This window comes from Equus caballus, chromosome X, assembly GCF_041296265.1.
Source record: "Equus caballus isolate H_3958 breed thoroughbred chromosome X, TB-T2T, whole genome shotgun sequence".
Classification (NCBI taxonomy): domain Eukaryota; kingdom Metazoa; phylum Chordata; class Mammalia; order Perissodactyla; family Equidae; genus Equus; species Equus caballus.
In genome coordinates, this window is record NC_091715.1 from 72764332 (window position 1) to 72777927 (window position 13596).

Here is a 13596-nt window from a genome sequence, read left to right on the forward strand (position 1 = left end):
TTCTATGGAGAGAAGAATTTCCCTTCAGTAGATATTCTTGAATAAATACTTCATAATTTGTTGTATACACTTTGGTCACTTCTCAGAGTCTTTCAGTGGTTGTTTTTTGAAACTTTTGTCCAGTTTTATCATTGCCTTTTGGGGAAAGGATTTGCTGAGCTCTTCACAGAGTCATGCTAGAAGTCCTGACCCTCCATTTTAGAATTTAATACCCAACTGAACTATAACCTCACTCAAGACATGGGGTAGGGGCTGGCCCGGTGGCATGGTGGTTAAGTCCGCACATTCTGCTTTGGCGGCCCAGGGTTCACCAGTTCGGATCCCAGGTGCAGACATGGCACCGCCTGGCAAGCCATGCTCTGGCAGGCATCCCACATATGGAGTGGAGGAAGATGGGCACGGATGTTAGCTCAGGGCCAGTCTTCCTCAGCAAAAAAAGGAGGATTGGCAGCAGTTAGCTCAGGGCTAATCTTTCTCAAAAAAAAAAATAAAAATAAAAATAAAAAAGTAACATTTAAAAAAAATAGACATAGGGCAAAATACATTTTTAGACAAAGGTAGAACATGTTTGTCATCCATTAACCTCCACTGAAAGTAATACTAAAAGCTATACACTTCAGCAGCATGAAAAAAAATCTAGAGGAAAGCAAAGCATTGAATACAAGAAATAATGATAGATATCAAATCCTCTACCACTTCCTTGACAGGAATAGGGAGACTATTAATGAGATCCTCTACTATTTAACTTATTGCAGCTGGGACCATATCTTTGTTCTGTGTGATACAAAACGGTGTTTTAATGATAATATCTAAAGCGTGTTAGTAGTGCAGATAAGATCTCTGTTAATCCCATGTTACAACAGTTCTTTTAGTTTAAATTAATAACTCATGTTTGATGGAGGAAACAGTATATTTCTGGTTAACGAAGCGTTTGTCTTTAACAGGTGAGAGGAATGACATGTGCCTCCTGTGTACATAAAATAGAGTCTACCCTCACAAAACACAGAGGGATCTTCTACTGCTCTGTGGCCCTGGCAACCAACAAAGCACATATTAAATACGATCCAGAAATTATTGGTCCCAGAGATATTATCCATACAATTGAAGTAAGTGCCAAGATTTTGCATTTCTGTGTTCTTACCGGTTCAGTCAGCACTCCCTTGAATCACTTCTGGTTTGTATCAGATAGAGACAGTGAAAAAAACCTGACCCCTTCATTTACTGTAAACAACATCTGCCTCAAGATTTAATGTAAATGTGTCTGCGTTTTTTTTTTTTGGTCTTTATCAAGAAGAGTTAGGCAAAGGCACATTGGCACTATTAATCAGGTGCAGGCTTAAGGTAGAACCACAAATCATTTAGAAAATGGAAGTAAAATACAATTTGTTTTGAGTAAGGTTCATGTTAATCACTAAGAAAGTGGAGCATCCTGCTAGATGCTTTATTGTTTGTTAGGTCAAAGCAAATGATGTATTTTTAAGTTAAAGTAAGAATTTTAAAAGACCAAATCCTTTTCATTGTGACAAATTCATCCTGTGTTCTTCAATTAATCTTAAGTGGTAGTACATTTGAACGTGCTTGAAAAGTTTCAGTGTGGTATAGCATTGGTGTTCTAATGATCTAAAGTATATTATGGTTCAGATAAGATCCTATTAGTTTAGGTAATAATACCATTAACATCTTTGTGGAGCTGATATTATTGAGTATCTACTATGTGCCAGTTACCAAGATTGCAAAGCTTCAACTCTTTTAATTTAATTCTCACAACAATGCTGTCATCTTCATTTTGGAGGTGAGGAAACTCAGGTTAAGAGAAGTTAAGTCACCTGCCCAAAGTCACATAGCTAGTAAGTGTCATAGCTGGGATTTGAGCCTAATCTGACTCCAAAGCTTGTGCTTGCTCTTTTCACTGTGTTACATTGCCAACAAACATAAGATGGCAGCATTTTCCTTAGCACTTGAAAGTATAGTGTATGTTACTGTCTATGCTCATGAGTCTTACTTAGGTGTAGTTTTCTTTTTATACTTTGTTTTATTGAGGAACATTTTTGTTTGTGTTTTTTTCTGATAGAACAAGAGTAAAGACTGCATATGCAAGGCGTTGAATAATAGATTTAATATGGGCTAGCTTTTGTGGCCTATTATTCAATTTTCTGTACTTGTTCAGGGGATGGATGGATGGATAGGTAGATGTCAAAGCTAAAATTTTTTAGAAAGTGATTAATATACATCGGTACTAGTAGATGATGCTTGTCTAAACATAAAATGTATGTTTTTACTGCTGAATTCTTTCTTAGTAGGTCATCAAACACTCTGTCAGCCTGACCAAGGAACAGATTCTGCTTTTTTCCAAAATTGCTTATTGGAGGCTTTAGTTTACTTTTTGTTATAATAGGAACCTCTACTGAGGACAGCTGTGCTTGAGTTAAATCATTAATTTGAGAACAGTAGGAAGATGTTAACTAGACTTGAGGAAATATTCCTTTCTTTGATGAAAGATTAGAAACAAAGGTAATTAAGGGAAGGAAGCACATTTTCATCTTTGTATTTCCCAGATTGACTTGCACCCAGTAATTGAATTGAATTGTTCTTAATGACAATACCATGGCTTAGAATTTCTCTATATAATATTTATGTGTTCAGTGAAATAATTGTTTTCTCATGAATTTCCTTAGAGCTTAGGTTTTAAAGCTTCTTTGGTCAAGAAGGATCGGTCAGCAAGCCACCTAGACCATAAACGAGAAATAAGACAGTAAGTACTTTCGGAGTGTCAGTGAAAAACAGAGTTTGACTCCTCGTTACAAATTTAACATCCTCTTAGCATGTGGGTTTTTATAACATCATCCCTATACTGGGTGGAGTGGTCACAATTTATATTTCTCTATAGTACATAGAATCTTTAACCATTAACTACTTACTAAAATGAGTTTTCTTTTCTATATAAGATGGAGACGGTCCTTCCTTGTGAGCCTATTTTTCTGTATTCCTGTAATGGGGCTGATGATATATATGATGGTTATGGACCACCACCTTGAAACTCTTCACCATAATCAGAACATAAGTCAAGAAGAAATGATCCACATTCATTCTTCTATGTTCCTGGAGCGCCAGATCCTGCCAGGATTGTCCATTATGAATTTGCTATCCTTTTTATTGTGTGTACCTGTACAGGCAAGTGAAATGTTAGCAAGTGTATTTAATAATGAAAAATAGCCAAAATGTGGCAGGCAAGGCTATTTTCAGTTGCAGATCAGATATTAGCCAGAAGTCTGATTATTTTATGCTGGATGCTTTACAAAAATAATCTTAGACTGAGTGGTTAGTTCAAGTAGATAATAAATTCCACTTAACTCCTTAAGGATATTGTTTAGTGACAAACAGAGAATAAGAGTGCAATTCATATTCAGATATGAATTTGGTATTCATATCTGCTATTGGATATAACTTTATATTTAAATTTACATTATTATAATAATAAAATATATTTAATATTTTATATTAAATATATTAGAACCAATTATATTTATATTAATTCTATTAAATACATTATAAATATGTTTTAAATTTATTATATAAAATAAAGTAATTATAATAATTATTATATTATATTATTGTTTTTGTTATTTCTCCCTGGCACTTGAGTTCATTACTTTCTGTATGTTTTCAGTTCTTCTCTTTATCTCCAAGATAAACTTTTACTGTGAAACACTTCCATCTAAGTGTTCATCTAATAAATTCCTAATTTAATTCCTAGTCTAATAACAAATCTATTCCTTTTTCTGACCCTTATAAAAGGCAATAATGATTTTTAAAACATCGTAGTATGTTTCTTTATACTAATGAAAAATAAGCTTTTCAGTTAAGTTTTCCAACAAAAACAGCCACAGATCCCATAGCTTGTGATATACCACTTAGGTTAAATTTTGGAAAGGGGGAGGTGAGTTTTATATAAAAAATCCTTGTTAGAAGAATGTAATTCTTTCCCCAGTTCAAAAAGAAAAATCCAAGAACCATGTGACTATGCTTATATTATGAAATATCCATTGGATCATAGAGGACAGTTGCCAAGGGCTTGCACAGCAATTTGAATCCCTACACACACATCTCTGCTAAAATACAAACACTATTGGTGCAGCTTAGAATCTCTCCTTAGTGTTTATGGATTAGATAAAAGCCAAAGGAAGTTAACATTGATACTGTATCTTAGCTATTGAGGTATATATGTGAATTTCCGCATTTTTTAAAAAAGCAATGATTATTGTTTCTATATTACAGTTTTTCGGAGGCTGGCACTTCTACATTCAGGCCTACAAAGCACTGAAGCATAAAACTGCGAATATGGACGTGCTGATTGTGCTGGCCACCACCATTGCATTTGCCTACTCTTTGGTTATTCTTCTGGTTGCAATGTATGAGAGAGCCAAAGTGAACCCTATTACTTTCTTTGACACGCCTCCTATGCTTTTTGTGTTTATTGCACTAGGCCGGTGGCTGGAACATATAGCAAAGGTAAAGTAAGAAAGACTGACATTTGTTAAAATCTTGTGTGGAGAAATGACCATAATATTTTCTAGACCACGTACTGGGAATATACATTGATTTATGTAGTTAACCATTTACTGAAGGAAGTGTTTTTGGGCAACATTTTATTTTTTTTTGTGGAGGATTAGCCCTGAGCTAACTACTGCCAGTCCTCCTCTTTTTTGCTGAGGAAGCCTGGCCCTGAGCTAACATCCCTTCCCATCTTCCTCTACTTTATATGTGCGACGCCTAGCACAGCATGGCATCCCAAACGGTGCCATGTCCGCACCCGGGATCCGAACTGTGGCGAACCCTGGGCCGCTGAGAAGCAGAACGTGTGCACTTAACCACTGTGCAACCGGGCCAGCCCCTGGGCAATATTTTAAGTTAAATATTCCTTTGGAAGATTTATCAAATTTATGGAATTAATACTGTAGATAGTATCATATGTCCATGTTTATTTTGAGAGAGACATTTGAGAAGTACTTGTTTTATTTATTTATATCACATTATTAATGGAAAACTTAGTGTGACCACAAGATTTAGAATGATGGAAAAAGATTCACCTGTAATCCCATGCTATAATGGAACTCACTTTCTAATCCTGTTTTACATACGATTATATTTTACAGAGTGGCAAACATAGTTTACATACCACTTTCTACTCTTAACACTATAAGGTTTTTTGCTCCTTTTTGCAGTCTAGATAATTATTTGGTATTTCTGAATAATATTCTGTCAAATCAATCTACTGTAATTTACTAAACCATTCTGGTTTTGTTCTCAATTAGAATGTTTCTAATTTTTAATTTTAGATAATCCTGCATTAAACATATTCATGTCTAATAGTTGTTTCTATTGAATTAGTATCTTAAGATAAATTACAAAGGATATGATTAAAGGGCATACACCTTTCTATGGCTCATGCTACACACGGTAACAATTTTTGCCAGCAAGGGTATGTTAATAAAGTTGTTTTACTACTACTTCATCAGCATTTACTCCTGTCTAAATTCTCGCTAAGTTAGTAGGCATTAGATGGTATCATGGAGTTGCTTTAGTTTGCGTTTCTTCTATTAATAGCAGGGATAAACATTTTTCCACATATTAGGTATTATATTTCTTCTTAAATGAATTACCTGTTCATGTCCTTTGCCCTTGTACCTATTGGGTTCGTGATGTTTTTATTAATTTACATTGTTTATTTATAAATTATACCTAGTAATACATTTTATATTTGTGTACTTCGTATTTTTGAAGTGAAACATTTTCTCATTTGAACTAATTAATATTCCTAAAGCTGCCTTTTGAGTAAATGTTAAAGATTGTATCTTTATTTTAGGTAAGACTTGAGCTTTTTCTTCCTCAGCATTGTTAACATGTTTGTTTTAATTTATAGGGCAAAACCTCAGAGGCTCTTGCCAAGCTAATTTCACTACAAGCTACAGAAGCAACTATTGTAACTCTTGACTCTGATAATATCCTCTTGAGGTATTTATCTTCATTCTTCCCCCTTCTCTTTTCTAACTTCTTATGAAAAATATCAAATATATACAGAAGTAGAGAGAAGGGTATGATGAACCTACATAATCTGTCTCTCACATTCAGCAATTCTTTGTATTTGCCACCCTTCATCTATGCATCCTATCTTTCTTTCTCTTGTTGTGGTAGTAGTTTAAAGTAAATCCCAGTCATATTGTTTTACTGCTAAATATTCCTGTAGTATCTCTGAGAAAAGGACATATTCTTATATAAGTATAATACCATATTGCATCTACCAAAATGAACAATAATTCCTTAATATCATCTAATACGCAGTCCTTATTCATATTTCTCCCTTTGTCTCCAAAATGTTTTAAGTTTCTTAGTTTAAGATGGAATTTAAACAAGATCTATTCATCATTGCATTTGACTGACGTGTTTCTTTTAATCTACACAGCTCCTCCCTCCATTTCCCCTCCTTGCTTCCTCCCCACTCCTCCCTGTCTCTACAGTTGGTTGGTGAAAGAAACATCCATCAGTTGTCCTGTAGAATATCCCACAGTCTGAATTTGTCTCTTTGCTTCCTTGTGGTGCCATTTAACTTGTTCTATAACTCCTGTGTTACCTGTAAACTGGAAGTAAGAGCTAAAGGCTTGAAAAGATTTCACTCTTTTGTATTTCTCATTTGTATACTCATAAAATTGTTTAGGCAAATTTACACAAATAAATTGTTTAGTGAAATAAAACCCCATTATATTATTTTCTAAAGCTTTCATTTATTCATTCAATGACTGTCCTACAAATATTTAGAGTGCCTACTTTGAGCCAGGTACTGAGCTGTTCCCCAGCAGTGGACAGGACTGACATTGCAGTTGCTAGCTTAAATAGAGCTTCTGGCTTCCAGTGGTAGCAATTGTGGAGCCACAAGTTTGACATGAGCTAAAAAGCTCGCATGGACGGATCAGGCTGAGAAGCATATTGTCACGATGCTTTTTATTTTAACTCACATTCAGTGAAGAACAAGTGGATGTGGAACTTGTACAACGTGGAGACATCATTAAAGTGGTTCCAGGAGGCAAATTTCCAGTGGATGGTCGTGTTATTGAAGGACATTCTATGGTAGATGAGTCTCTCATCACAGGTATGTTCTTTCAGAGGATCATGACATGAAAGTGAAGTGAATCCAAAGTGTTAATTCAAAATAGGCATGAAAGGTAAAGAGCTTTTTGTAGAAAGTATGGAATGAGTATATAATGAGCAAAGGCAATATGAGTTCTTTTTAAGAGTGTATTAAATCAATTTATACAGGTTTACTTTGTGGTTTTAGTTATGCTACTCAAGGCTCTTTTTACTGAGGATTGTTAATTACTAGAATGTATAACCAAAGGAAGTTTTCATTCTGCTGTAGAGCCCAATAGACTTAGGTAAATTTTCCAGGGCAAATACTATTTTGTCTTTCTGCTCTAAAGACTGGTCTAGTCTGAGCTGGCATAGGACTCCAGGTTTTCCCACATCAGGGTCTGCTCTAAGGGAGCAGACCTGGAGCAGTTTGAGAGATCTTACATAACTAAGGCCAATCCAGAGCAGAAGCAAAATAACACCTTTCCTCCTTCAACCCTCAGGATGGTGCCGGAAGAAGCTCAGCTTATGGACAATGTGGAAATCATTTAGGACTCTGTTTCTCAATAGGGGTGCTACTGCCAGTTTGGATGGCACAACTCTTAGTACCAGGGGACTGTCTTACACATTGTAGTAAATTTAGTATCCCTGACCCTGGCTCACTAAATTGGAGTAGCAGCACCCCATGTCTCCCCAGTAGTTATTACAAACAAGAACTCCCTTTTGGAGCTCCAAAAGTATCTGCCAACAAGAGCTAACATATTAGGTTTTCCCAGTTTAAGATATGCACCCCTGGGCTTGGCCCAGAATTGATATAAGGGAAGAGGTAGGGCAACTTTCACCTAGGCATTTGTCCAGATTCTATTTCAGAAATAAGAATCTCTTTTCTAGATATTTTTTGACTTAACAAATAATGGTACATTTCAAGATAGTGTTTATTTATGCTCACTAAATCTTATCTTTATTCCTTATACAGGGGAGGCAATGCCTGTGGCCAAGAAACCTGGCAGCACAGTAATTGCTGGTTCCATTAACCAGAATGGGTCACTACTTATCCGTGCAACCCACGTTGGAGGAGACACAACCCTTTCTCAAATTGTCAAACTTGTGGAGGAGGCGCAAACATCCAAGGTAACTTAACTCCCTAGGAGAAAGAGAAAGTATTTTCCTTAAAGCCTGCTCAGTATAAATCTTCATCTAGTTTTTGTGTTTTCCCTTCATTCTCATTGCATTAATATGGAGTTTATTAAAATATTTCTCTTTGTGCTCAATACGAAATATACTCTGTATTTATTATCAGAAAAGGAGACTTTTGATATACTTATTATTATTATTATTATTTAATTCTAGGCTCCTATCCAGCAGTTTGCAGACAAACTCAGTGGCTACTTTGTTCCTTTTATTGTTATTGTTTCCATTGCTACCCTCTTGGTTTGGATTATAATTGGATTTCTGAATTTTGAAATTGTGGAAGCCTACTTTCCTGTAAGTGACTTCTAACAACTCTTTACCGTATGTAAAACAATTTGTGAATCTTTTACATAAGTAACTAAATGGAAAATGCTATTATCTTTAAGGGACTGGAGTGGGAAGGTGATAAGAATAACATTTGCATTTATGTAAAAGTAAAAGATTGCCTTTTGAAGAGATTTTTTTCATGATGGCTTGTGATTTTCTAAAAGCAAGTACTGAACTTTTACCTTTTATACTTAGTCTTATTCCCAGCATGATTTTACTTTCACAAAGGACTGTAGATATATTGAGGAAAACCTTGGGATCTCAGCTCTGCCACGTCCCATCAATGTGATCTTAGGTCAACTTAATTTCTCTCTCAGCTTCAGTTTCCTCATCTATAAAGTGAGATTTTAGTAATACCCATCCTGCATAACTTGCAGTTGTGAAAGTCAAATAAGATGATATATTAGAAACACTTTGTAATTTATTAAATGTTTTATAAATATAAGATAATATTAGTGCCTGTTCCTCTCTAGTTGTATGATAGTCTCTAAAGTATGGTGTCGTAAAGTGGTAAAGTGGACCTGGCCATGCTTCATATTAGAGATATAACCTTTAAATCGCTTAACTTTTCTTATCCTCACTTTTGTCATTTGTGATGTACTGATAATAATACCTAAATTGCAGGATTGGGATTAATATAGGTGAAAATATACACATATGACATATATGAAAGCATGAGCTTAGATATCTATGAAAGTCCATTCCAACTCTGTTTCTATACAGATCTGTAACTCCTAGATGAACACTTAGTTTAAGCATTTGAGAACTTAGTAAAAATCTAGCATTGTAAAACCAGTACTACTAAGAAAGGCTTCCTTTATTGTTTCTTTATTTTAAAAAATGCCATGCTGTACACTGTTTCATGCTTTATCCCTTCAATTATAGAACAAGTAGAATAGTAACAACTATGTATCTATTCCATGATATGGTCATTAGGATAATATAAAAAAGTTTCTTTTGATGATTCCCATTAGTTAAGTACACATTGAACAAGAGGATGTCTGGGGAGTATTTTGGAATGTGTATCCTTCAGAATTTTTTTCTCATGAGTTCAGGGGTTCTTAGGAGATTTTCCTAATACTGTCAATTGTATTTACTCACGCAAGCAATATTGAATGTCACTAAGCCCTATACTACTAGATATACTCAGTTCACATTGTTACGGTGAAAATAATTTTATAGAAATGTGATTAAGCTCCCTTTGCATGCTGGGTGATTGGATGAATTTTTTTCATTATCTTTAAAGAACAGTGGAAACTGCTGGGCCTCAAAAGGCATCTCTTACGTAAGGCCACGTCTCCAAGATCAGGAGATATAGCTGACTCACCTAATACATAGATATAAGCACAGAGAAAGAGGCATAATGAGGAGGCAAAGGAATACGTTCCAAATAAGGGAACAGGACAAAACTCCAAAAAAGAACTAAATGAAACAGAAATAAACAATCAACCTGACAAGGAGTTCAAACAAGGAGTCATAAGGATGCTCACTGATCTTGGGAGAAGACTGGATGAACACAGTGAGAATGTCAACAAAGAATTGGAAACTGAAAAAAACCCAATCAGAAATGAAGAATACAATACTGGAAATGAAAAATTCACTAGAGGGACTCAATAGCAGAGTAGATGATACAGAAGAACGGATCAGTGAGCTGGACAAAAGACTAGAGGAAATCACTCAAACTGAACAGATAAAGGAACAAAGAATTAAAAAGAATGAGAACAGTCTAAGGGAACTCTGGGACGATATCAAGCGCACTAACAATTGTATTATAGGTGTCCCAGAAGGAGAAGAGAGAGACAAAGGGGCAGAGAATCTATTTGAATAAATAATAGCTGAAAACTTTCCTAACCTAAGGAAGAAAACAGACATCCAAGTACAGGAAGCACAGAGAGCACCAAACAAGATAAACTTAAAGAGACCCACACCAAGACATATTGTAATTAAAATGTCCAAAATTAAAGGTAAAGAGAGAATCCTAAAACCTGCAAGATAAAGGCAACAAGTGACATAGAAAGGAAAGCCCATAAGGCTATCAGCAGATTTCTCAGCTGAAACCCTAAAGGCTATTTAAAGAGCTGAAAGGAAAAACCCTACAGCCAAGAATACTCTACCCAGCAAGATTATCATTCAGAATGGAAGGAGAGAGAGTTTCCCAGACAAGCAAAAATTAAAGAAGTTTATCACCAAGAAACCAGTTCTACAAAAAATGCTGAAGGGACTTATTTAAGTGGGAAAGAGAAGACCACAAATAGGGATAAGAAAATTATCAAAACAGAAAAAAAAGAAGCAGGCAATAAAATCACTGGTAAAGGCAAAAATACATTAAAGGTAGCAGATCAACCACCTATGAAGATAATATGAAGGTTAAAAGACAAAAGTACTAAAATTACCTATTTCAATGATAAGAGGGTAATAGATAGACACATACAAAATAAGAGATATGATTCAGAAACATAACATGTGGGAGGAGAGGAGTAAAAGAGTAGAGCTTTTAGAAAGAGATCAAACTAAAGAGACTATCAACTCACTATAGATTGCTATATATGTAGAGTATTATATATGAACCTCATGGTAATCACAAACCAGAAACCTATAATAAATAAACAAGTAAGAGAAAGGAAATCAAACACATTACCAAAGAAAGCCATCAAACCACAAGGGAAGAGAGCAAGAAAAGAAGAAAGGAACAGAGAAGAATGACTAAAACACCCCCCAAAAAAGTGACAAAATGGCAATAAATACATATTTATCAACAGCTACTTTAAATGTCAGTGGACTAAATGCTCCAATCAAAAGGCATAGGGTAGCCAATTGGATAAAACAAACAAGGCCCATATATATGCTGCATACAAGAGACATACTTAAGACCTAAAGACATCACAAACTGAAAGTGAAAGGATGGAAAAAGATACTCCAGCATGGGAAAGAAGTGAAAGCTGGGGTAGCAATACTTAGATCAGACAAAGTAGACTTTAAAACAAAAACTGTAACAAAAGACAAAGAAGGGCATTACATAATGATAAAAGGAACAGTCCAACAAGAAAATGTAATACTTGTAACTACCTATGCACCCAACATAGGAGCACCTAAATATATAAAGCAAGTATTAACAGGCATAAAAGGAGAAATAGACAGTAACACAATAATACTAGGGGACTTTAACACTCCACTTAGACCAATGGATAGATCATCCAAACAGAAGATTAATAAGGAAACATTGGCCTTAAGTGACACATTAGGCCAGATGGACTTAGTAGACATATACAGAACATTCCATCCAAAAACCACAGAATACACATTCTTTTCAAATGCATATGGAACATTCTCCAGGATACATTACATATTAGGCCACAAAACAAGCCTCAAATTTAAGAAGATCGAAATAATACCAACCATCTTTTCTGACCACAGCAGTGTGAAACTAGAAATCAACTACAGGAAGAAAATCAAAAAAGCCACAAATATGTGGAGATTAAACAAAATGCTACTGAACAATTATTGAGTCAATGAAGAAATCGAAGGAGAAATCAAAAAATACCTGGAGACAAATGAAAATGAAAATACAGCATGCCAAAATCTATGGGATACAGCAAAAGTGGTTCTAAGAGGGAAGTTCACAGCAATTGAGGCCTACCTCCACAAACAAAAGTCCCAAATAAACAATCTAACAGTGCATCTAAGGGAACTGGAAAAAGAAGAACAAAGTCTAAAATCAACAGAAGGAAGGAAATAATAAAAAAGCAGAAATAAGTGAAATAGAGACTAAGAAAACAATAGAAAAAACCAATGAAACCAAGAACTGGTTCTTTGAAAAGATAAACAAAATTGACAAACCTTTAGCTAGACTCACCCAGAAAAAAAAGAGAGAAGGCTCAAATAAACAAAGTCAGAAATGAAAGAGGAGAAATTACAACAGACACCTCAGAAATACAAAAGATTATACAAGAATACTGTGAAAAGGTACACACCAACAAATTGGATAATATAGAAGAAATGGATAAATTCTTAGAATCATACAACCTTCCAAATCTGAAACAAGAAGCAGTAGAGAATTTGAATAGACCAATCACCAGTAAGGAGATCAAAACAGTAATCAAAAACCTCCCCAAAAATAAAAGTCCAGGACCAGCCGGCTTCCCTGGTGAATTCTACCAAACATTCAAAGAAGACTTAATAGCTCTCCTTCTCGAACTCTTCCAAAAAATTGAAGAGGAGAGGAAATTTCCTAACATATTCTACAAAGCCAACATTATCTTCATACCAAAACCAGACGAGGACAACACAAAAAAAGAAAATTACAGGCAAATATCACTGATGAACATTGATGCAAAAATCCTCAACAAGATACTAGCAAATTGAATACAACAATACATTAAAAAGATCACACACCATGATCAAGTGTGATTTATTCCAAGAATGCAGGGATGGTTCACCATCTGCAAATCAATCAACATGATACACCACATTAACAAAATGAAGAATAAAAATCACATGGTCATCTTAATAGATTCAGAGAAAGCATTTGACAAGATACAGCATCCATTTATGATAAAAACTCTAAATAAAGTGGGTATAGAAGGAAAATACCTCAAGATGATAAAGGCCGTATTTGACAAACCCACAGCTAATATTGTTCTCAATGGAGAAAAACTAAAAGCTATCCCTCTAAGAATAGGAACCAGACAAGGATGCCCACTTTCACCACTCTTATTTAACATAATATTGGAAGTCCTAGCCAGAGCAATCATGCAAGAAAAAGAAATAAAATGGATCCAAATTGGAAAAGAAGATGTGAAACTGTCACTATTTGCAGATGACATGATTTTATATATAGAAACCCCTAAAGAATCCACTGAAAAACTTTTAGAAATAATAAATGAATGCAGTCAAGTTGAAGGATACAAAACCAACATACAAAAATCAGTTGCATTTCTGTACACTAAGAACAAAGTA

At 35.0% G+C, this 13596-nt stretch overlaps 1 protein-coding gene across 3 annotated transcripts in view; it reads left to right on the top strand.

The window, feature by feature from the left end:
• Positions 1-13596, top strand: part of ATP7A (ATPase copper transporting alpha) — a 132210-nt gene that overhangs the window by 95924 nt on the left and 22690 nt on the right. For all 3 annotated transcript variants that reach the window (XR_011434725.1, XM_005614286.4, XM_014728991.3), the window contains exons 7-14: positions 945-1106; positions 2676-2752; positions 2946-3171; positions 4276-4509; positions 5921-6012; positions 7017-7144; positions 8099-8253; positions 8473-8607. Coding sequence is in view for 2 of the 3 variants with exons in the window: in XM_005614286.4 (XP_005614343.1) it covers positions 945-1106; positions 2676-2752; positions 2946-3171; positions 4276-4509; positions 5921-6012; positions 7017-7144; positions 8099-8253; positions 8473-8607 (1209 nt within the window). In the remaining variant the exon portion in view is untranslated. The remainder of the gene's footprint in view (positions 1-944; positions 1107-2675; positions 2753-2945; positions 3172-4275; positions 4510-5920; positions 6013-7016; positions 7145-8098; positions 8254-8472; positions 8608-13596) is intronic.